The sequence below is a fragment of the Strix uralensis genome, chromosome 5, assembly GCF_047716275.1.
Source record: "Strix uralensis isolate ZFMK-TIS-50842 chromosome 5, bStrUra1, whole genome shotgun sequence".
NCBI lineage: Eukaryota > Metazoa > Chordata > Aves > Strigiformes > Strigidae > Strix > Strix uralensis.
This window is the reverse complement of record NC_133976.1, coordinates 44,187,623-44,212,954: the sequence shown is the minus strand read 5'-3', so window position 1 is coordinate 44,212,954 and position 25,332 is coordinate 44,187,623. Positions and strand designations below refer to the sequence as shown.

General features: G+C 37.3%; 1 protein-coding gene across 10 annotated transcripts in view; it reads right to left on the bottom strand.

Annotated features, from left to right (window-relative positions):
- The window catches only part of NAV3 (neuron navigator 3), a 563,787-nt gene that overhangs the window by 132,773 nt on the left and 405,682 nt on the right, over nt 1-25,332 (bottom strand). For 9 of the 10 annotated variants that reach the window (XM_074870640.1, XM_074870639.1, XM_074870634.1 and 6 more), the window contains 3 exons: nt 18,268-18,336; nt 15,462-15,601; nt 7,676-8,714 (listed from right to left, as the gene is read on the bottom strand). In XM_074870640.1, coding sequence (XP_074726741.1) covers nt 7,676-8,714; nt 15,462-15,601; nt 18,268-18,336 — 1,248 coding nt within the window. The remainder of the gene's footprint in view (nt 1-7,675; nt 8,715-15,461; nt 15,602-18,267; nt 18,337-25,332) is intronic. The other variant, XM_074870637.1, reaches the window with a different exon arrangement.

Genomic DNA, 25,332 nt, shown 5'->3' with positions numbered 1-25,332 from the left:
ATCCATTCCTGTTTATCTGAACATCTATCATCAGAAAAGGATTAAATGATCTGGACCCCCATCCGTCACCAATATCCAATATTTGCACTGATTCATCATCTAGTGAGTGAGGATATGTAAAACAGAACTTCAGTGATCTAGATTGCCCTCTGGCAGTGACTATTGCTTATAAAGTCAACACAGATGAATACATAACTCATTACTGATGTATGGGAACATAGTTTTGTGTTAGAAAGACTGTATCTCCCTCCAAGAGTACAAAGAAGTAATGAGTGACTTACAGCAACTAAGTAAACTTCAGCATGATGAGTGAAACTGTTTACTTAAAATAACAATGAATATAATTTTTCACCTGTTCACAACTTTGCTTGCACAGGCCACTTCAAAACTTTAGAGATATACCAAATAACAATTAAAGCACATTTCAGTTCTTCAGTGTTTTGTTGGTTTTTTTTTTTTTTCATTTTCAAAATCTGATGTAGTTATAACCAGGAAGATAAGTTGAAAAACAATGTGAGAAGAGATATTTGCAAATATTTCTATTACAGATTTTAGAATCTGATTTGTAGGATTAATTGCAGAACAAAATCCAGTTTCTGGGACACAAGATGACTAGAATCTAAGCCTTAAAGTAAAAATACTGAACAGCAAAGATCATATAACGCTAGCAATTTAAAAATGTTTGATTTAATTTGTAGAAAGCAAGCCATGGAAACACCAACCAAATGTAAATATGATGTGGTTTTCTTAAATTTATAGGCAGCCTGAACTAACAGATCTAAGAAGCACGAAATGTCCCTTTTATCTTACTTCAAACTTGGAAGTTTAAATATAATGTAAAATGAATGTGATTTGCTATCAAAATAAATAACTAAGGAACTGCTATACTGATTTCATTCAGAATTTTTATGTTTATTTTGGTAAAAACATCAATGATTCTAATTATCTGAGGCGACAACAGAAGTCCAACAGAGGACTATGGATTTTGCAGCAGTCTAAGTTCTGCTTACTTGAGAAAATTGGTTATTTAATATGGAAATGATGGGCCAAAAGGCACCTGCTCAGTCACTGGGCAGCTGAAGTGCCCCAAGGAGGAACCTGGGGATGGGGGTTTCATCAAGAGCTCTTCTTTCACCAGGTCTCTACTGGGTTGCCAGCTGCCAGCACTTCCACAGCAGCCCTGCCTTTTGGTGCATGATTGCCAAGGCCTTTCTTTTTTCTGGACTTGAGCTCAGCCCAGATGGGCTGAGAATGATCTAGGGGTGAAAAACTTCCATGCAAAATCATGTAGGAGGTTCAGCTCTTGGGTAACAAGGAGGTCCAGGTATAGACTGGGTGCCTAAAACAGCAAGTTACTTTGCTCTAGGCCTGTAACAGGTTATGATACATTGGACCAAGCATGTAGATGCCTCTTTGCTTAGCTCAACCATCCCAATTAAAAAAAAAAGGAAGGTGAAACTGTGAGATGTCTTCCCCTATACATCTGGCTTTTACTTCTTTCTGTGGGACATATTAATCCTATGAATGATTCAAGTGATTTCTACAGGACTGCAGCACAGATTAAGCTCAAGGAAAGCAAACATCAAATTAAAAGATCTTCTCATTAACCTTACACATTGGCTTCAATGAATGGCCAGCTACCCTCTACCATTCACAGCCCACTGCCTTAAAAAAAATTAATTCTCGCATCTCTCCTGATATCAAGAAAAGTGAAAAGAGTTTCAGTTTAGTCAAAGCAACCTTGTTGATATTTCTTCCAGTGCTGTGCATCTGCAGCACAGGTTAATTTGGGCAACCATCATGAAAACAGGACAATCTGTTTTCTATTTTAATCACGGCAATTAGAGAATATATTTATCCCCAACCCACTGAGTTCCATGCTACCTATTTCTAAGAGCATCAAACTCTCTTAATGGGACAAATCCTGCTCTCAATCACACCTGCACAAGCTCATTCAGTTTGATTAAAATGAGCCTGTACAGGAGTAATTAAGAACAGAATTTGGAACACCACTTAATAAGCTGTCTTTAATGCAGTCAGTCATTTCCTGTCTCTAACGAAATAGCCAACTTTTGACAAACATAGATAACATCAAAGATTTGTTTGGTTTTTACTCCACATTCCAAAAGTTATCAGATGAATATGCTGGGTTTTTTTCAAACATCTGTCTGAGGTGCAGTTCTCTTGAATGTGTATCACTGTCAGTGTAACAGACTGGCAGGACCACATCTGGAACATGAGCAGTTTGATCACCCATGTTCAAGACATGCGAGTTAAATTGGGAACAGCTGCAGCGAACGCCTACTAGGATGCTCATGGGGAAGAAGAAACCCTTCTGAAAGGAAAGAGACAATTTGGTTTAAGAGACAGATGGTTTAGCCTTGCAAAAGAGAAGGAAGGGAATGGGATTATTCGCTCACATATTTAAAAAGAATGATCAAAAAGAGGAAAAACAATTTTTTAAGTTAAAGTGCAATATTAACAAAGTAATAAATGAATGCAATCTCATCATGTGGGTTGCAAGCAATTTTTAACATTGAGATGAGTGAGTTTCTGGAGGAACCTTCCCATTGGAGTAGTGGGGATTAACTATTTTAAAACAAAATGTAGTTGGTTTATGAAAGGGTTAATACGGTTATCAGTAACAGAAAACTGTACAAAATATCTTTTTGCTCCTTTATCCTACATTTTACTGATTATTTAGTCAAAGGAATAAGGCCACAGTTGTCTGTACAGAAATTTAAAAGAGTAACTTCAGATCATAAACAGCAAGCAACTGAATTATCAAGCCACTGTTTTAACTCAGCATTAATCAAGTGTGTGCTTATAATGATTTCTACATTTATTATCCTTCTTCCAATCTCTTAAGCCAACACCTCTACACTGGAAATTCTTCTTGCACAATTACTTGAAAATCAAGCATGAGAAAAGGGGAGGATTTTTTCTAAACACTGTGTTTTTCTTGCAAGTAAAACTGGTGAGTGGCAGTGTCTAGTGCTACCTACGATTGCAAAATTTTCGTGCTGACTGTTTTATTTTCACAACAGTAATGTAAATGACAGAAATCAATAAAGCACCGCAGTATAACTTTGCATCATCATATTTTTAAAGAAAGAGTTGCAGTATGTTTAATAGCACAATCTATTATTAACAAACACAATTATCTGATAGAACGTCTTTTACTGAACACTTAATTTTAGCTCCACAATCAGTGACCAGCAGTAGCTTCTAGTCATTTAAACTAGACATAAATATGGCTTCAACAAGCCCTGCAGATGCTGTGTTTGCAAGATCCTCGAAAGGTAGTTTAATCTTTTCCCTAAGCCAGTGTAAAAACATCCTGAACAGGCATGGGAATTGAATTTCACTGCGCCTCCAGAGGTGCTACCGGATTACATCCGCCTGCCCATCTGTCACTGCTCTGCACTTCCCATGCACCCTTGAAGCTGCTCTAGTAATAGAATTGTTTCAGTCACCATATAGGAAAGGAGATAGAAAGATTTTAGAACCCGGTAACATGTTTATTTATTGTACTGATATTTCCTTTCCTTGCCTCTATTGAGTGAACACTTTAGTCCTCACAGAATCAATCATAAAGTAATTTAGAACAGAAAGATGTTCTAGATGCCATGTGGTCCAATGGCCTGCTCAAAGCAGGTCTGGTTACATTACGTTGCTCAGGGCCTTGTTTGCTTGGGTCTTGAACACATCTGAGGACAGAGCTTCCACAATCTCTCTGGGCAGCCTGCTCCAGTGTTTCACCACCCTCAGAATAAAAATATTTTTTCTAAGTTTTAATCAGCATCTCCCCTGCTGTATCTTGCATCTGTTACCTCTTATCCTTTCACCCTGCATATCAGAGAAGAGGCTGGCCCCATCTTCTCTACACTGACCTATTAGGTAGCTGAAGTCACCAGTTTCTTATCCTTCAGGGACAAAAGAAGTGCCAAAATGGTTTTGTAGTCCAGCATTGACACTGAAAGAGTATCTCTGCAAGGTCTCAATTCAGACAGTGCTGAAACTTCTTCCAGATGTCACTATCATTAAACTACAAATTTAGCTGAAAAACTGAAATTTAAGTGATGCACAACACAGAAGTGCAGCTCAGGATGATGAGTGGTCAGCTAATTCTCCGCAGCAGTTTCTATACCGTCAGCATTTCAGGCAATAAGCAATTCCTGAGCACCACGGCCACTGGGATTTGGGGACTTCAGATTCTATACTCCAGACATGGAAAACAAACCCACTAAGCTCATACAGTGGTTACTGGAGGGGTCAATAAAATAAAACTAAACTGCAGCACATGTGTCCAGTTACAACTCAACGTTCTCCTACTGAAATATTCCATTAATCTTTGAGCAAATCCAAAGCAAATGTTAATTGCCAACATATCACATACTTCATATAGGGTTATGATGATTTACATCAACTAAGGATTTGCCCCATGGAGTGAGGTTACATTTGTGTTACTCCTAGGACTATTAGTTATGTTCCCATTTTATGGAAATAACACAAACTTACAAAATTTGGCTCACAAAAAAATAAAGCAATGATTTTATACAACAGGCTCTTCTCTGCAAGAAGATGCTTGGAAGTAGAGGTTATATTACACTTTTGAGCAATGTGTGGGAAAGCTAAGAATTCCAAATACTGAGCAATTAACCTGTTATTCTCTTGATAAGATTTTAGGAGAAAGAGTCCAACTTCTTTTTTTGTTTGTTTGTTTTCATTAATGCTTTTTTTCCTGTTTTCATTGTGACCTAGTAAGCACTAAACTTCTATGTCACTCTTCTCCATCTGAAATTTAAGCACCACTAGGAAGATAACTAAATTCTATGGCCAATTTCAATACGAGTCTAAGGGACTCTGGCAGATGGCACAATTTCCATCTTCTTCCAATTCTGTCTATGTAGAAGAATGTGTAATTTAAAGTAGTGGCTGGTATACTTTAAAGAATTATACAGTCTCTTACACCTTCCTTTTAGTTGTTTTTCCTGCTGTATCTCTCTTACCAAGCTTTCTGACAACTAAATTACATCCACTTCAGCCTATCTTATATCAGTTGGGCTGCGCAGTCAACTTCAGAGGGGACACATAAGGGGCCATAAATAACACATTCACAACCACATTTGAGGAGGATGGAAGAATTTAAATTATACCCATTTAGATTATCTCAAATGCAACTCTGACTGTTGCTGTTAATCTTTGATGAGAAGTAATAATCCCACATGAATTTCCATGCCATGATGTTTAAGAGGCATAAAAATACAATGCGATATCAGACAGGACAAAGCACCAGGAGTGTAAAGCTGGATAGTGCAATATATCATTTCAGAACCTTCTAGTGAAACAGTAGTTTCTAACTACTGACCATTAATAAAAATACACAACATCTTGAAAACATGAGTGTTGATAACTGTTATAGCATTGCATTCCCTGTTTAAGCAAAATACATGCTGGTCTCAAAGAAACTCTTGGGAATACTTTTATTCACAAATCTACAGTAATATTCCCTTGGGTAATAATCTGCAGGTATTGGCAACAAACCAGAAAAAGCACTAGCCTACTTAACCTTGTGCTAACAGTCTAAACTGATCACAGCAGTATATTGCAGTATATTGCAGTATTCTGCAGGATTCTGGATAAAATGCACTGTATTTTTACTAAATCATATTGAAACTTTTTACAGGGACTGCAGTACAAACTCACAGAATCTAGATATTCCTTCTAGCTGCAAAAACCCCCTGTTAGTCTGAAAGGTAACTAGTGTTTATTAACTGGTTGATCTATAAAGCTGTTCTAGCAACTAACAAACACACCTGAAAATTCTGTGTATAAATTGTGGTGACTGCTCAGAAAACAGTTATGTTTAAGAGCAAGAAAATATAAATACAGTATCCCAGCTGCATGCATACTTCCACTTGCCATATGTCAACACAAGTGAATGTGCTGACTTTGGAAATTTGGATATTTTATCCTTAGTTATATTTATATTCTTCTATGAAATCATTGTGTACTATTTCAAAGCCCTTGAGAGTTGCAAGGAATCTAGTTACTGTGTATTTTTGGGCCAGATTCTGCTCTCAGTTACAGAGATACACATTGAAGTAACCTCATCAAAGTCGGTCTATTACTCAGGGTTTATGGCATTCCAAGATCAGACCTTGGCTCTGAGAATTTTATTTTTATGCGAGATTTAACTTCAAATACAGTCTCCTTTGCTGTTTGTTTGAAGCAAGCAGATGATTATTAATACCAAATTTTACTGGAAAATGCATGCTTCTATAAAATTCAAAATACATTTTGCTTCATGATGAAGCTTAAAAGAATGGTATCTCCATTGTGCAATGAAATGCTGTTAAAGAGCACATGCATCTGAAGGCAAAGTATCTTCTTTTTCTCTCTCCTTACATATGCACCCTAACATATGTGCAGGCCACCCTATTTACCATGCTGCAAACCGCCTGTATCACTGAGGTTATTCCAGACAGTTACAAACATGTATATCAATGACATTCAGTGATAGATTTAACTGAAACTCAAGAGGCTACCCACTGCATATTAGAATAAATATAACCTGTATTATGCATTTTTCCCCTTCCATAGGATTTTCTGAACTGCCTTTGTTCAGAATTAACTTAAACAGTTTATCACTCATCCAGATTGGTTTGGAAGCTATGTTTAGTTGTGTGTAATGATACTCCCTCAGAGCCTACTCCAGCACCTCTTTAATCTTTAGCCAAGACTATCTAGAGTACTACTCACTAACAAAAACTGTCAATATATTTTGCTTAATAATGTATTTGTCATTTTATCAGATGTTAAATTTACCCACAACTGTAGCTAAAGCCCTCCAACAGCTGACATCTGAAATCATTACTCAAACCAGCCTGCCAGTCTTTCTACACTTTGTCTTCAAAACTGTACAACAACGAAATCTCACAGCTTCTCTTCAGTTGCTCTATCAACTAGCAAAATAAAGTCAAAGGTTGATACATTTAACTGTTCATTCATCTATTCCAGAGCACTGGCCATCAGAAGAGTTTGTATCACCTGTAAAAATTAACTGGGGTTAGTCTATACCTAGCTCATGTATAAAACTAAACAGGAGAAGGACCTTCAAACAGCCACCCTTTCTCTCTGCCCAAAGTATTGAAATATTTTTGAATATTTACAAAAGTTTGTGTATGGTTTTTCCTCTAGTATCCTACTAGTACTGTTACATACTCTGAAAACGTCAGCAGTTTATTTTAGGATTTTTTTAAGAGAACAGTGTATTTTAAGCAAGTATTATTAAATATCAGCAAATAAATGTTGAGGTTCTTAAATTGCAAACAAGAATATTCACATTAGAAACCTGATTCAGCCATGACCTTTCAAAAGCAGCACAGGGAACGTATCATGTGATTTGTATTTCTAATCAAAATATCCTGAATTTAAAATGGCAAATATTTGCAGTGAATTGCTTTTGTACACGGTCTAGACTCAGAGTTCTTGGAAGAAATTGTTCATAAAGTAACATTAATCAAAAAATAATATTAGGAAAACATGTGCATGATGCTGTGACAGAAATGGGGAGATAAGAAACTTAACAGTGCGATCCACCATTACTCTATCCGTTTTATCTCTCTTTCCTAAATAGTAGCACAAAACCACTTTCCCTCTATGACCTTACCTATAAATGAAAGGAGCTACTGTGGCAGTGTTGGGGTGACTGTATTGCTGTTGCTGAGGAAGCTGGACAACACCATTTCCCGTGCCTTGGCCGCTGCTTGCAGACATCGAGGCCGACAGAGACGTCAAGGACCCCGGGATGAGAGATGCGCTTGGTTCTTTCCCTTCAGAAGAAGCAAGACCAGAGGAAGGAGAAGCCTTCTCACTAAGTTGAGATTTTGTTGTTGATTGGGACTGGTTTCCTTTAGTAGTCCTCAGTTTTTCAACCTCCTTACTTCCCGTGCATACGGATGAAGCGCTCTGCTTTGCTGTTGGCACCTTCGATCCAGGTTTTGGGATCCCACTAGAAGACGGTATTAAACTTTCCTTCTTGGCTGCTGCCGTCTTGCTTCCCTTTGGGATTAAGCTTGCAATTTTTGAGCTCTTCTTTGTAGATGTTTCAGTGACCTGGTCCTTCTCCTCCTTGACTGTTTTCTCAGTGCAAACTTTGTTTTTGTCCCTGTTCTTTTCCTCTTTGTCCTTTGGCTGTAGCAAAGACTTTTTATTGCTGAGATTTTTGCTTCCAGCTTTTGGAGGGGTTAACTTCGGTGATACTTTAGGACTGCTACTTGTGGAGCCGCCGCTGTTCACCCCACCACTTAAGACATCCATTTCACCACATTCTGAAAAGGTATCATCCTCTCTCCCACTGTCACTGGGTCCTGAGCTCAGCGACAAAGGAGGTCTCAGAGCAGTCCTAGCATTAACCAGCTTGAATTTTTCCAGCATAGATTTTTGTCCAGATGAAGTGGGCTTCACACCTTCAGAAGGAGGTGGCTTGAGCCTGTCTGAAGATGGAGTAGGGGAGGTTGCAGGACTAGGCTGCTTCACGGACAGCATGGTAGAGGTTGCGCTGTGTTTGACATTCATGGATTTGCTGCGCCAAGGCTTGCTGGCGCTTGGAGAGGGTATGGCAGAGACCTGCTGCTGCCCGGTGCTGGTGGGATGCTGCACGTTTCCATTCATGCCTGCAGATGGGTGAGGGCCTTTTGGTGAATCTGCTTAAAAACCAGAAAGAATGATAATGGTACATTTATTCTCTCATCTTCTACTTGAAGGTGATACCATACTCCTCTGGCATTTAAAACCCAGCTACATATGATTTAAAATAAACATAATTTACATGTGCATAGAATATGAAGGATGTTAATCAAAAATGCCTTTTTTTCCCCCCACCATTATGGTGTTGTTCAATACCTCTGTGAGTTCAAGAGCACCTTGGAAACACCTTCCTTGTAACCATCTCATTATGCACATTAAATCTTCCAATTTAAAGATTTTATTTTTAATAAGTCATAAAGAAATTCTTCCAATCACTTGTTAATAATAAAACACTGAGACATGGAAGAAAAAAGAACGCTACAATACTGAAAGAAAAACAAAACCAGAGAAAGATGGTTTGGATGTTTAGTGAAAGCAAAATATATGCTAGAAAGCTAAGGTTTTGGGCAGAAGGAGGAAGACTGCGTAATACTGAAATTAAATGGATACAATCAATATTCACAGAAGCAAAAAACAGCAGGTCACTATACTTTTTTTTGCTTTTAAGTACAGTTAACAACCTTTATTAGTTGACTTCAGGAACTTATCCCAGTGCACTTTCATAGGTGGGATAAAATATATAAACAATTTCACCAGTGTCAGTACTTGAAAGTTACAGTGATATATCATCTATATGGGCACAGCAATGATAGTTGTTTTGGGCCTGAAGCTCAGGTAGATACAGAAGGTTCATTTACGTGGCTCTGGTACCTTCACTACATTTACATTGTCCAGAAACTTCAGTGAATCTTCAGAATGAATGAGAACAAGACTCTTTCTGCAATAATAAATCTATGCTAATCAACAACCATGATTTTAAAATCTAGCCTTATTAAGTAAAATAGGCTTATGCATGAAAGGGTTAAGCTCTGTATGAAGCTCAGATTTCCAAGACATGTCTGAGTTTCGAAACACTATTACTCTGGAGCACCAGAGAAATTAAGTGGCAATGGCAATCAAATACATGGTACAATAGCTGTTTCAGCAGACAACATATTTTCTCTTAGTGTATCTATCTTGTCTTGCCATTCAGTCTCAGGACTGCCAGTGAATCAGGTGTAAGCCTGCCCATATCAAATTCAGTACTACCAAGAAAGCTTATAAAACATGCAATGCAAATATAACTCATGTAATGGCAAAGAGTGCTTGATGTGTTGCATACACACATGAAGGCAAAGTCATGCCTTGGGGCCCCCCTGTCTGAATAATATAGTAGATGAGGACACTGATGTCATTTGTCCCTCCAGCACAGAGTTTGAAGTTATGTGTCAATTTTATTTCTGCAGTCTGAGCCCTAAGGCCCTAGCATGGATTAGACTACCCACCTGGAAGTCTGAAGGCCACTAATACACATAGGAAAGGGAGGATTTTGAACATCCTGAAGAGCTGTTTTTTCTTTAACAAAGAGAATGCAAACATAGCAAAATTTACTTCTCTAAATAGCATTAAGAAGTTCTAGTTTAAAAATCATTTTAAAAATCTGAGCAAAAGCAATATGACAGAAATTTAACATATTTTACTTGCTTAATACTAAAAACAACTGGATCCCAGCAGGCCAATAACCTCTACCTTCAATAGATGCTGTATAATTCCATCTGCCCAGAGTATTTTGTGTGCTCCTCAGCCTGATATGCGAACCCCACAGTGCTAAATGAGCTCAGTGCACCTTCACAAAAGGTTTCGAGCAGCTCTGCTGCGTCCAGTTACTAGGCAAGAAAATTTTCACTGGTAAGGTTTGCCTCAGAGCATTTTTTGGGACAGATGAGGTTATGGCTTATTCCCCAGGATCCAGGTAGCACTATGCACATGAAGCAGCTTTGGTGGGCAGCTGCAGAGCTGATCCCTCCCTTGTGACCAAAGCAGGAATTGTGGCTGGGTCCCTGATATTTCCTGGGGAGCCTCAGATCCTGGAAGAGAGCCTGGGGCCATGAACAGCAGTAGGAAATTAGATTCCTTAATTTATACCAGGGATCAGCCCCGTGGTTGATAGCCCAGGACTAGATGTGCACAAGGACCTTCTTGCACACATCTTGCCTTGCACTAAGCTTGCCTTAATATTACACAGGAGCATTGAGGTCTTCAGCTATCCCAATAGTTTTGCAGAACAATTCACCATAAGAATATGCAAAGCTAATGCAGAATACATGTAACAATCTGTGAACAGCAGGATGCCACTATACTCTGTTGTATTAATTCTGTTACATTTGTATGGCTTCAGGCTATTAGTTTCACTACAAAACCCAGAAGAAGTGTTCTGATTAAAAAGAAGAATGTATGCCTTACCATATTTCCTATAATATTAAACTCACTGGGGGGAAAAATTGTAAAAAGAAGAGTATTTACTATTTCATCAACAGCTTGTTCTGCTACATATATAGCAAAAAAACACAGGTTCCTGGAACTACTGGTACTTATTTGATCCCTATGTTACAAACCATAAAGAGCATCAAAAAATTACAGAAAACTTTAACTTGCCCTTACATCTGAATTTAAAGTGTATCCTTAATGTTTGCACAAGGAATGTGGACTGCAAACTGTCAAGATATATTGAGAGCCTTTCTGTATGTTTAAAGACGTGGAATAAAAAGATTTATTTCCTCCCCAGCCCAAATGCATTACTGGAAGCTGCACATCATTCCTTGCTTTCTGCATGGTTCATTTGGACATAGCTGTAGCTGTTCATTATGTGAAATCTGTCCCCACCTTGTGGTGATTTTGATACAGAGTAAACCTAAAGATGACACGGATTTCATATTTCTATAAATTAAATTTTACAAGAAGACAGTCTTCTGTTTAGGGCCTAATCCCCTTATTGCTCAAATGCATAATCAGCTTGAGGTTAAAACAATTTTGTGTTCTGCTTGAGAGTTCAGTGCTTCAGGGCTCAGCCCAACCTGCGTTGGAAAAGCAGAGCAACACTCCCAGGTGTTCAGTGCAAAAAGAAATTTCTACCAGAACCCAGCAAGACCATGACAACCAAATGGACATTTTCAAGTCCACTTTTCATAGGCTGTTGCACAAATAAAGGACACATGAGGAGTTAAATTTGGGCCAATATATAATCAACCTCCTCTGTCTTCCATGACCTTTGCTGTGTTCTGTGCTGTTGGAGAAGACAGGACCTCTGTGACAACAGCTCCCCTGTTGCAGCATAGTTAGGTACCGATAATCTAAATATTCTGTAACAGTCAGGTGCCCAGATTAGAGTATTCAATTTTAGTCATTCATAATAAAAAAGGTTAGTAGAAAATTGAACAGCTGCAAGGGACTGCTATAAGAATTTTTGGAGAAATGGGAGGTCTATCTGGCGAGATTAAAAGAATTCAGCTTGTTCAACTGTCCCTTTCCAGCTGTCCATGAGAAAGTAGCTACCCCTTAGCAGCACAGGAGGAGGACACCACCAGGGACAACTGGCAAAATACTGGCACCAGAAGAAATGTAAACAAATTAGCTACAGATGTACATACTGGCCACAGATGAACAATGATTTGCATCATCAGACAATGGAGTACCAGGACCGAGTTTGTCAGAGTTGGAATGGGCAAAATAACCAAATACTGTTGAAAATGAGTTTGGACAATACACAAACACCATTTTATATTATTAAATTATATTGAAAATCAGGCAATTAAATTCCATGACATAGAGACCCTTATCAGTGTTCAGATATGGAGTTTCTAAGTGCTATAGTGTAAATACTTGTTTTTAAAATTTGACTTGAATTAGAACACTATTTCCTTGATGGACTCAAAACGCCCTAGGTATCCACCATATTAGCAATGTGAATAATTACTTTATTCAAATATTTCAGTTTCATAGTTTTATTTTTGTCTTCATTTTATTAAGGCAGAAGCAGAAAGATGTGATGTGACCTGGGAAAGAGATGTGTTCTTTGAAACCCATCCATAAGCTGCAAAGTCCAGCAAGGAAAAAAAAAAAAGATAACCTCACTAAAGCTCCACAGATGAATTTCAGTTAATGGCATGTTTATTGTTTCGGTACATTCTGTGTTCCTGACTTAACCACAGCTACACAGTTACCTGTGTCACAGCAATGGTTTGGGTCTGTAGGTGAAAACTGGGCTGTACTCAATAAAAAGCAAACCTGCTCAGGGGAGCTAAATTTCACACTGTGTGAAGTACTCCCTAAGCAACATTCAAAGGAGATAACATTAATGACACACTAAATAATGAAATACTAGATAAAAGGCCCATATCACATCTTATTTTGGATCACCTTCAGGCCTCCTTTAACTCTGTGACTACATATCCATTCCCCATGGTGACTGAGTTGGAAACTGTGTTACGGAGGAATGGATTTCAAATATTACATACAACTGGTTTAAAAAAAATCCCAACCCTATGCTGTATATCTTTTCTGAGGTCTCCTTACAGCACATACAGAAAAGTGTTCAGCAGAGAAAAACGTACCAGAAGTGGTCTGCCCTTGAAGAGGTCTGGAGGTCCCAGCCTCTAATGACTATTTACCTAGCGCAAGTCATCTCTTTTTCCGATTCAGTTTATGCAGTGCTAATGCAGAATTACAAGCTATTTACTATATGTTCTATGTCTCAGAAATTAGAGTGTATGGACTATATATTTACTCAATGAAAGCTGTTAAAGTTATCTTGCTCCAAGATAACTGCATCAGAAGCAAAATTTGAAATATAAGGTTTATTATATGTGTCAGATTGTACAGAAAAATCAGTTTTTCAACATATAGTGATACTTTCTTTAAAAAATGTGTTTGCTATTATTATTATTGTGAGGGTTGAAGTTTGTTTCTAAACAAATTCTTCAAAAAAACTCAGGTCACAGAACATCCTCAAATACTTCAAAAAAATATCAAAAGACAACTTGGAAATTTCATTGTAATATTCAAAAATTAGCCACTGTAATAATTAAATTTAAAATATAAATTCAGTTGTTATTCTCTTTAGGCAAAGAAGTAGCACAGTGAATTCAAATACAGGTTCTCATGTTTTCTTTTAGTGTATAATAAAAATATCACATTGCTATCCTTGCACTCACAGCATTTATTTTTTCTAATTAACTTCTGCCTCATACTCTGATTAACTTCCGCTTTATACTCTAGAACAAACTTGCATTTGGTTTATATTCTCAAGTAAAATCAATGTTCTTCCATCCATTCTGCTGTTTTGAAAGAAAGAAAAAAGAGCAGACAAAAACATCTCAAATATAGCACTCTGTAGTTATGCAAAATTACATTTTCTATATCCTATAAAATGAATTGAATGATTATACAGAAACTTAAGTGACCCCTTATCCTCTTGTAAGTGATGACTTCACTAAAAATCTCATCAAGGTTCTCATTCTCTGCTGTAAAGAAATGGGAAAGTAAAGAAATTCATCATGCAAAAAAGCCACATAAATGTGCAATGAAATGAAAACTTTAGCAGTTAAAAGGCTGTTTCCAAGTAACAAGTTAAGAATATTAATATCTACAAGCATGTCTCACCTTGAACCATTGCACACTCACATATTTCAGTAGCAAACTTATGTCAACATTATGAAGCAATTCTAAAACCTAAACTGCTTTACATACCTTCACTCAAGCAGCCACATCTCCTACTTCGTAACTTCACTATTGTATTTGTGAACTATACAGTGTCTGCTCAGTTTTCACTCTGATCTTTTTCTAGTTTTAGCCTGGATGTCTTGCCACAAACAAGTCCTTGATAAAATAAATTTCACTATAGAACTATCTAAAACATTCAACCCTGACAGTAAAAATAAAGAAATAACTATTGAAAGGATGGTTTTATATCTTCAGATACAGCTAGGGGCAAAGTGTGTTCATCAGAATTCTGTAAAAAAAATCTGGATAGCTGCCTGTTGCTTGGATGAAGAACATTCACTGCATACTTGTTCCTCCCACAGACCCCAAGGATGCAAACGGGTACTATGTATATTGTATCATTTTCAACTGTATTCTAACCCAGAGATATGAATAAAATGCTGTTCATTACACAAAGGGAGAAAGAAGAGGGGAAAGGGGCTGGGTTAGTTACACAACTCAGAAAGCTGAATTTTTAGATTATTCTTTTTGAGATAAAGCCTGAAGAGGCATATTTTCCAGGAAGACAGTGTCAGGGTGGGAGAAATAGAAGGACCCACGGAACTCAGTCTGTTTCCATAATGGACGTTCATATTTAAAGGAGGCAATAAAACACGAACACAGAAATCAATTCCCTGCAAAATTTCATTACATTTGACTTAATTTCCAATCCCCTATTCATACTTATATACACACTAGGTAAGTTTCTGAAGGAATAGATACATGTAATATTCTGACGCAAATAAAATATTCTGATTCTTCTCCATTAGAGGCTAAAATGCAAAGTCCCCTGAAAATTATGGCAATCTTCTTTTGGGTATGAGTAAATTTGAATATGGACCAAGATTACACATCCAATATGGACTCATTTTTACTTCAGAAAAAATCACCCAGTGATATTTCTATTAAAGAGTGTTAAAATATAATTATATCTTGAAAGTTTTCAGTTCTGAACTTTAATCCCAACTCAACCACATGTCCTAATTCAGAGCCCTGTCTCCATAGGTTTTCCTTACCAAGTCTAAATATTGCATTCACTTCTTTGTTCCTTGTGGATGGGTTCTTTTGGTATTTTTTTTTTTCCAATTGTATGTTATGTAGAGTAAGCTTAGTAACTTTTAATCACTTACCTTTTTCATTTCCGTTTGCATATTGTGGAGGCTTGTTTTTGTCAATGCTGTTAAAGCTCTGGCTTCTCCGATTTAAATTAGAAGCTCCCTGGACTTTGGTACTGCTGCCTGCAGCTGGCACCCTTGAGGGTCCTGGAAGCCTGGAATGGTATAATCAGAAATCAGTTCACTTTATGTAATGCAACCTATAGAGGAAGCAGTATGCAAAGATCAGACCAGAATTTAAAACCAACAACTGAAAACAATGATTTCAGCAACAATGAACAGGAGGATTCAAATTAGTTAGACTCCACAAATGAAAATAAAATCTTATCTTTACGCACACAAAAGGGAAAAAAATGCCTTCTAGAGTCACAAGACATGTAAGAAGATGCTTTGCATTTGCCATTAACATTGCTAAAACAGATTCACCCTAACAAACCATTAAAGTGAAATATCAACTTGTATTTAAATCTGTCACTTCTGAAGAGAAAATATTGCAGAAATTGATTAGAAAGTACAACAATACATAGTTGAGAAATATTTCATATCTCTTACTCTAGTAAATATTTCACAGCTGTGTTTAGAATAAATGCTGGCCTTTTAGTTATCTTTGGTTATTTTTCAGAGGGCTATTGGCTAAAGCACTTCCACCTTACTATTTTAAATGAAAAATATTGAAAATACCTATTTTAGCTAGATGTTATAGATGCATGTAAACCTTTTAGATAGAAGTATATAATCCAGTCTATACAGTTCATTTGTTAGTATTTGCTGCCACCATCTGAACCTTACTGTGTGACTATGCTAAGGAAAAAAATATAAACCCTGTTATCAGTGGCACGTGTAAGCCTGCATCTTTTTTCTGTTTCAATCTGTTCTCTGATGTAAGATTCTTTAATACATGGTTACTTCAAACTTTCTGAGCATCTTTGTGAGCACCCCCACTCCTTTCCAGTTTTATTATCTGATAGACAAAATTAAATGCTCGAACCAGCAAGCGGCTTTTGCCATAGAAGAATATCTCTCTCCTGCTTCTCACTTATTGGAATTATATGATGATTTTAATAGTGGCAATACAAATTATACCAGAGTTATCAAATTCTGTTAGTTTCACTATATTATGAAAGAGCAACATCAGAAGGGAAAAAAAAAAGATCACATTACAAAGAATTACAAAACGTCAGATTTCTTCCAAACTTTTTTTGTTTAATATACTGCTGTAACAGAAATGTTCAAATAATTTTATTTTCATTAGCAAACACATGTGAACAGCTCCATGTTCTCTTCCTTTACCAATTTAAGCCTCAGAGAGCTAATCCATTAGTTATTTTTATGGCTCATTCTGGCTGCCAGCCTGCCCTGATAGTCTCTGTGCCGAGCCCAGAGCAGACTGTCTCTGCTCTGCAGCTGTATGCATGGTAACCTTTACCATGACCCATGAATTCTAGTGATCTTCTGTTCCCTGAAGAATGCACTAAAACAAACTTAAAAATCCATTTGCTCCTTCTCATTATCCTAATTTGACAGGCAGTAAGAGCCTTGAGATCGTTTGTCAGAGGTAATGAAAAAAGCAATGAGAAGGCATGTGCAACACTGGAACCTCATCTGTTAAAATATAAAATAGTTCTGCATATATTCTGCATGCCAGAATTTGAGAACTTGCCACAGTAAGCACATTATACATGAGGTCATCTGCTCTACACACTTTCCAGTTTACCTCATTTGCTGTCTTTTTTAACTGAATTCAGGTTTTAAACTGCTCTTGCAGAATCTTGTTAAGCAGCTAAGGAAATGCAAAGAGGAGAATAACAAATAAGGGACAAGTCACATACCTCTGAACAGGCTTCGGAAACACTGCCACAGATTTAAAGTATTAGACAATAAGACTGTTAACCCCGACATGTTGAATGTGGACAAGACAGGAACATCAGCAATAAGGAAAAGTGAAGACCTATAAACGCAGGTGCAAAGCAACTGGACCGTGGTATAGCCCATTCCAAGCTATCACCAGCAACTCAAATTGTGTTAGTGCACTATACCACAAAATGCAATCTTTTTGTAGATTATGCAGTTTAGAGTTCATTGTTCTCACCAATGAACTGTACAGCAAAGGTATAATTAATGAACACATTAATTATCCTCCACAAAAAAAAAAAAAATAGAAACAAGAGTAAGCTTTAGACCTCAGTTTCTTTCTTCTGCAGTCTAGCTTGTAGATTTTAGTGCTCATGGAAATGATAAACTCAAAGTACTGATGAAACCTGAAACAGATCAGTTGCTACACACAGCTGTCAAATTCACTGCCAAAACAAAGCATCTCATCAGTGGGGACTGTGTGCAGGTGACTCTTGATGGAGCAGAAGTCTTAGAAGTGGTTCTTTTTTTCTGCTCTATTTTGCTTCTGCTTGAACTTGGCTCTGTGAAGTCAACATTTCAGGTGGATTTGTGATACATGCAAAACATCTAGTAGGAATTAGGATGGACTCCCAAACTTCTTTTCACTCATGACTAAGGTGAGGATTTGAGCCAGAGAGTAGAGAGCACTAAAATCACCAACTAATCCTTCACATCTAATATTTTACATGCAGGATACAAAGATGCAAGATACATAACAACTAGAAATATTGCTAATAGACAGTACAAATCAGCTCCTTCCAGATCATACAAGGCTTTCCTGTGGCAAAACTCATAATTGCGAAGCTTGCACGCATAACATAAATACACATTGTTTAATGTCTGCTTATGTCCTAAGGACAAAATATCAATGGGCATATACTTGCTTGAGTATCACTAACAAGCAATAAATTAGAGATATTTAACTGACCTAGAAGTCTTTTTTTGACTGGTTGCAATTCCACTGTGATTAGACTGAGTTGCATATCTGGCTGTGAGACTGTATGAGAAGAAACAGAGAAATTGAATTAAAGAATTTCTTTGAACATGTATAGAAAGAACACACTTACCAGCAAACTATGAGTTAATGAATGCAAATTGAACATGGATAGAAAACACAAATTAACTGGCAATAATATGAAATAATGCAAACATGCAGATTTTTATGAGAGATGCAATGAACAGATTATGAAATAATGGATATTGTTATAGCTTGTCTCATTTGCTAGAAATTATTTTAGGAATAGACAATGTGGGCAAATTTCCACAGTGACTGAATTACTGAAGTCTAAGCTCAATTCACAGAGAGTGTACCTCAAACCTCTGTGCCTTTTCTTTTTTTCATCCACAAAAAGTGCTAAACACAAATATACAGCTACTAGTCTCTCCAGCAATCTGCACAGGTTCACAGTCTAGCAGTGAGGAACAAATCTGCTATACCAGATCCATCATGGACTCAGGAAAAATCCTGATAAAGAAAGGTGACCCTCCTGACAGCAGGGCTATATGGAAGAAGCATCCCATCATAATTTTTATTACTGTTACAGCAGCACAGGTCATGTATGTGATACATGACCCAGGCAATGAATCAGAGGCCTCATTAGGAAAGCCCTGACATGTGCTTAGACTCACTGTTAAATTCCACAGGAAAATGCACCTTTGTCTATTAAGGCATCTGAGTAGTATTTCTGCAACAGAAGATAGGCTGTGCTACAGCACTAAAAACTGTATGTTCCTTGAAACACCCAACAATGTGCCATTACTAAACAGCAGATTTATGCCTCTATTCTTTTAGACATTTGCATAGGGGATATGTCAAATGTACAGACAATGTAAGGCCTCCTGCCAGGTAATTTCAGTTACTACAAACAGGTGCATCCTTTGGCATCCACATAGCCTAAGGATATAGACAGGTGCCTAAGCCAGGTGCAATCACAACATCAAATTCCTTGCATTATTAAGGAAGTGACAGAGAACTGAGTAAGCAGAAAATTTGATAGTTACAGATTGCTTTTGTCTCTTACAGTTCTGCGTCTTCCAGAAATTCTGAGTAGCATAGAAATCACAATGCTTTAGTCCTGGCTTTATAGACTGGCAACACTTATAAAAAACACCTGGTGGTATTGAGTCTACCAGAAAAGTGTTAAGCAATTTCTGCTAGTCCACTGAAGCAGATAGCCTGAATATAGAACAGATGGGAGAAGCCCTCAAAGGAGGAAGGTCTTCCCATACTGGTACAGCAGTCCTGTAGAGGGGCAAGGAGAAGGCACAAACCAAGGGACAATGTGAGACTTGAATGGGATGCATGATTATTGTTACTTTACCAAATTAAGCCCCAGTAAGAGGTTCAGCATTGCCTTTGTGCCTGCCAATTACAAATAGCACATGTGCACATGATGAATACAAAAAAAAGGGGAGTACTTCAGTCTTAAGAGGGCAAAAAGGAATTGTTCAATATATAAAACCATCATTCAGTTCTCTGACATGTATCTTCACTGTAATGGTGACAAACTGCTTTTTTATATGACCAGAACTTCTGTGGGAATTATAATAGTCATAATAATTACAGTTTATATATTTTTATCCAGTCATTAGTATACTAAATTATATTTCATTTACAGCTATCTTTCTTAATAACGTTTGGATTTAAGATGCAAATGTGACATAGGATGTTTTGCTGAAGGTGTTAAATTTGTGCCTGACATAATCGCCAATGTCTTGACTCATGGTTCTTTTCAACATATTTAAAATGAAAGAATCTAGAAATGGTTAGCTAGTTATCTGCATTGACTAAACAAAGAAGTTTGTGAGAAAACAGCATGTCAAATAAAACCTTAGTGCATTTATGTTGTAAAAGATAAAATGATACACAGTACAATCAACATAGACAGTGAGCTGGAAAAACAGAGTGAATAGGATGCATCTTAACCACTGGATGAAAAGGCTGAAGGTTGTGTCTTGCTGTAGCATATCATAGCTTCTCTATCTCAAACAACACAATTCCAATGTAGCTGGAAAGGTCAAATAACTCAATCTCATTTATGTTGCCAAGTTGTTGATAAGGTAGCCCACAGACAGATGGCACTTGTTTTTCATATGAAACACCTATCTGGAAATGCTTGCTAGAATGCTTTACTTCCAAGCTTATTTCGTGGGACTCTATCCACTAGCAAATTCATGAAATATCAGCCTACAGACTGCTTTCAAACTTTCCAGACAGGCTTGAAAGGCATTGATGTCAATGTCAGTAAAGCATCATTTCCACTATGACTGGGTAAATTTATTTTCCAAAGTAATGTGACAAATGAAAGGGAAAAAGAGAACTTTAACAGCTCATAAATCAGGTGCATCAAGTTCCTAATGACTTTGGGTTTTCCTTCTCAATTAACACTCCATATGATGTACTTATTAAAGCTTTGCATGGATGCCTATTTCCCAACCGCTGGCCCCATTATTACAGATGTGAACTACAACACATCTAAAGTCTAGCCACTCTTTTAAATGTATAAACAAATACGTAGCTGCTGCCCTCCATCCTACCAGATAATTGTCTGAGGGTTACATCTGGCAATCAGGAAAATAAACCTGTTTTTCTTAAAACAGTCATTTTTTATGCTTACAGATCCACACAAAGGTTTAATAAATATGTACCTCCATTAAACCAGCAGATTCATGTTAACAAACCAGACAGTACAAGTTTAACACTACAGCATTTAGGACAAGGAAGGGTTTATTTGTCAGAGGGTTGGAAAGGGGGATTTTTAAAGCCTCCGGTTCTCAGCTGTCTGCTCCCAAGTCCCTTTCCACTGACATAATACTCCCACCACCAGACTTGCACAACATGGTCACAGCTTTACAGCAGTCATCTAAAAAGCCCAGCCACAGTGCACTGGCAGGAAAGGGACATATGAAGTACAGAGGAGACTAACCCTGACTGCAGAGCTGGCAGAAAACCCTACTGCTCCTGCAGCTACAGCCCTGTATTGCAATCCTGGAGGCAATTGTGGCACTGGACCTGGGCCAGGAACAGGCCTTGTGGCCTCTGGCATCAAGCTTAGCTCTCCCCTTCCACCTAATGCATAGGGGAAGGGAAGGCAGATGCTCTTGGTTAAGCAAATCCTGTTCAAAAGAGGTAAGATGGTATAAACATATTTAATCCCAAACCCTTAGAAATCAGCTGGACTCTTCAAACTGGCTGCCAGTGGAAATCAAGCCCCCATCTTTTCTCTCACAAATCAGGGAAACACTACCCAACACAGCAGATATGAAATAGTGATAGTGGGTAACTTCTGTTGCTGGTCCCTTGGTTAAATGCTTAGAGAAAATGGAATATATATGCTGAAACTCTCCAGAAAGGCAGTTAAGAACAGAGGTAGCTGGGGTGGTGTTGAGAAAGAAGCTACAGAGATGTTAGAGATTGGCCTGGCCGTGAGGTGCTGACGTGGAACACCACAGCTGTACTACAGCCATGCTGGTTGCAAAACCCAGGACTCTGCGCTGCACCACGTGGCTGTGCAGCATGGTCAGTCATGTTGGGAAGCTGTGCCCCATGTTCCACCAAGACTGGGAACTGATGGAGGGCATGCAGTTGCAGGCAGGGTAAAAGGATTAAGAAATGGACCTAAAAGGTGTAGGGCAACCTAGAAAGTCAATATAAGCTAAAGGTTCTTAACTGCCCTCCCAATGAAAGTGAAGTGAAATATTCAGCTGAAATGGGCAAATAAAAACACAGAGGATGAAGAGTGAAGGCAAGTGATTGCTTGACACTGGACTAAACTGCCAGAAAGTCTGTCTTGTTGCTATACAAATAGCATGGTATAATAGGAAAGAAACAACTCCTTGAAAGTGTGTATACCACATAAAGCTGAAGGATGGAGCTCCTATAAACCTGGAGCATGAATCAAGCTGAAAATATTTCAACCTCCTACTTCAAAAATTAACCCATACAGCATCACCATGAATATCATCTACTTTTTATTAACAGTCTTTCGAAAGATCAAAAGGATCATGTTACAGCACACTGTCATTTTTCTACAATGTTAAGAGTCACATGGTGGTTCTAAAATGCCAGCTATGTGATCTGTTAAATTTAGACAAAATGCAAAAGGGTTTGCAGTATGTAATCAGTCTTTCAACCTTACTGGCATATTTGAATTTTAATATGCTGTTGATCTTATAAAGTGCATTTATATCACTAGGGTGACTGAACTCCAGAACTGTTCAAGACTTTTCAATTAGAACGATTCCCTGATAAAAACTAGGTTTAAAAGAATGCATTTTAAACATAAAAATTTCCCCAAAAGGTCTTGATTGTGCTGTACACATTTTTTTTTTTTAATTTATTTTTCTTAAAATAAGCTCCTTGGCTGTATGATTCTCATCAGCCTGCCTGGCACAAAGCACAAGAGATAATATTCTAAGGTTCATCCGACTTCAAATACCAAGTGTGCCTGGAGAGATGCCACAGGAAACAAAAGTTTCCAGGCTTCTCACCATACCAAACAGTCTGGGCAGGTAAAAGATCTCTGATTCCTCAAATGGACCACCAAGGAACACTGAGGAGAAAACCAAAAAACCTGAAGTTTCCCACAGACAATATTTTTCAGACATTTCTTTTGCCTTTTTAGCCCAGTCCTGGTGAATTAATATATGCTTACATCTACATATATGTATCTATCTACTTATATATATATTTTAAAATGTAATTTATATATGAATATTATATACATATGTGTACTTTATAGATATATCTATATTTTATAGTTTATATATGTATATCTAACACAGACCCATACATTTATTTTTTCATTCACAAGAGGAAATGTGTATGGCTCAGGCAGTTCTAGCTCATATCTGTTCTATATTAGGTTGACATCTCTCCTTTCCACTGTTTGAACTTCTGGCATCTTATGCAAGAAGTCTGTCTCCAACTGATTCAGGCTTGGAGGTATAAGTAAAATTGTGTTTTCAGTGTTTTCCTGTTGTTCACAGCTCATAAACTAAAACGCAGATAACCCAGTTTTGCATCAACATTTATGTTCTTGCACAACACAGTGACTTGTAGTAAGAACGAATCATCTGCCACAGTGACCATACCTTTCCCTCCCTGTTCCCAGTATTTGTAGTATGGGTATTTTGTGGAACGAAATGAAGGAATATATGAATCACAACATTAAATAAACAAAGAGAATATCAACAAATTAATAAATGTGCTACTCCACTACTGTGCTTAACCTGACCTGTAGCTCACCTGAAATGATACAATCTTTTAAAAACCAATAATTTCTCTGAACAAATCAGCCAAATAGATAACAGTGTGTTGCCAGAACTAGGAGTAGGCCCTTAGGGGCCAGTTGTACCCTTTTATGGCCTTATCTCCATACCTCTTATGATCTTACACTAGAACAAAATTATATCACATGATCTGCACAGAAATGTATGTCACTATTCTGTTTCACAATTTGATAGAATAAGACTGTAACAAAGTTTCCTCCTAGAGGGAATGAAAAAACGGGTGCCAGAAAGCCTGAGGCTGTCACTTCTTCAGATCTACACTCATTGTCTCTTGAACCTTTTCAAAGATTTCCAGAAGGTCCACATTCATCAACACATCTTAAAGTATGGTTGGAATTGCTATAAACCTGCATCAGTCAAACAATTATCACATAGTTAAGCTTGTTTTTATTGAAAAGTTCATTTCTGAGCATTTTGTTTGGTCTTCCCATTGACTCTGAAACTGTAAAGGGCTACGCAATATAAAGAAATTACAAAAGATTCTATCAACATTTCAGCTATGTTCCCATAAGCATTTTCAAAAAAGCAGACAAAAACATAAAATACATATAAAAGTAATTTTCCTAAGCTTTTAATTTATTTCTTGTAAGTGTGGTCAATTTGAAATATAACAAAAGCTAATTTTTTCACTTCTATTTTAATCCATTTTCCATGGTCAATAATTGTCATAAACAGCACTGTGTGTCCTTCTTTGGAATTGTATGGATTTGTAATTTTTTTTTTCAGTAAATGAAGAGAGAAAGCCATCTTCTCCATAGTGGCTGCAAAGTGTAATGTTATTTCATTAACTGACATCTGCAAAACTGCAATATGCACATTTTTTGCAGTCTCTGAAAATACTAAAAAATCAAAGTTGATAAAAAGGACTGACCGTAGCAAAGAAAGTAGCAGGACAAATATAAAATTATTACTTAAAGGAATACAAGAATGCAAGGAAAAGACTGAGTCACACACTACTATCAATGAATGCATTAAGGAATAAATAGGAATAATGAAAGAACATTTTGCTTCAGAATAGGTAAGAATGAAGACTTCAATAATTCAATATGGGTCCCATTGCACTTTACATTTACTTAAAATTTATTTGCCATATACACAAAATTACAGGCAACCCCAAATGTTTGCAAGACATCAGAATTAAATAGGTGGCAGGCCTGGGAAAGGAAAAAAATTCATGGACACAATTGCATCAGATCTCATTTTCAAAGAATGAGGATAATTAATGAATATCTATGGAAAGTGAGGGTAGAGTAACAAAAAATGTCTGAAGGGAAAATAGCTACATCATAAAGCTTCTATTCCTTCAAAAGGAAATATATGAAAATTTGGATTCAAATGCTGCAAGTATGAATGGGACACTTCCCATTAAATACTGTATGATCTGGATTAGCAACAGCGAAAATTATGGCCAAAGTGCACCAAAACTGAAATATAAAAAGTAATGAGTGGCAAGGGAGACAAGGGCAGACAATGAGAATATCTGAAATGCACACAATGAGAATTGTCACTAATCTGAATTAAAACACTGTTGAAAACTGTAAGAATAGATAACAAGAAAGGATGACAGTCGCATTTCAAAATGCAAACAGAGCAAGAGGCAGAGAAAGAAATATCATTGTTGAGCAGATAGCAGAGGTAATTTATAAACAGGAGAAATCAGTCTCATGTGACAGGTTCAGGCAAACATCAGGTACTTTGCAGA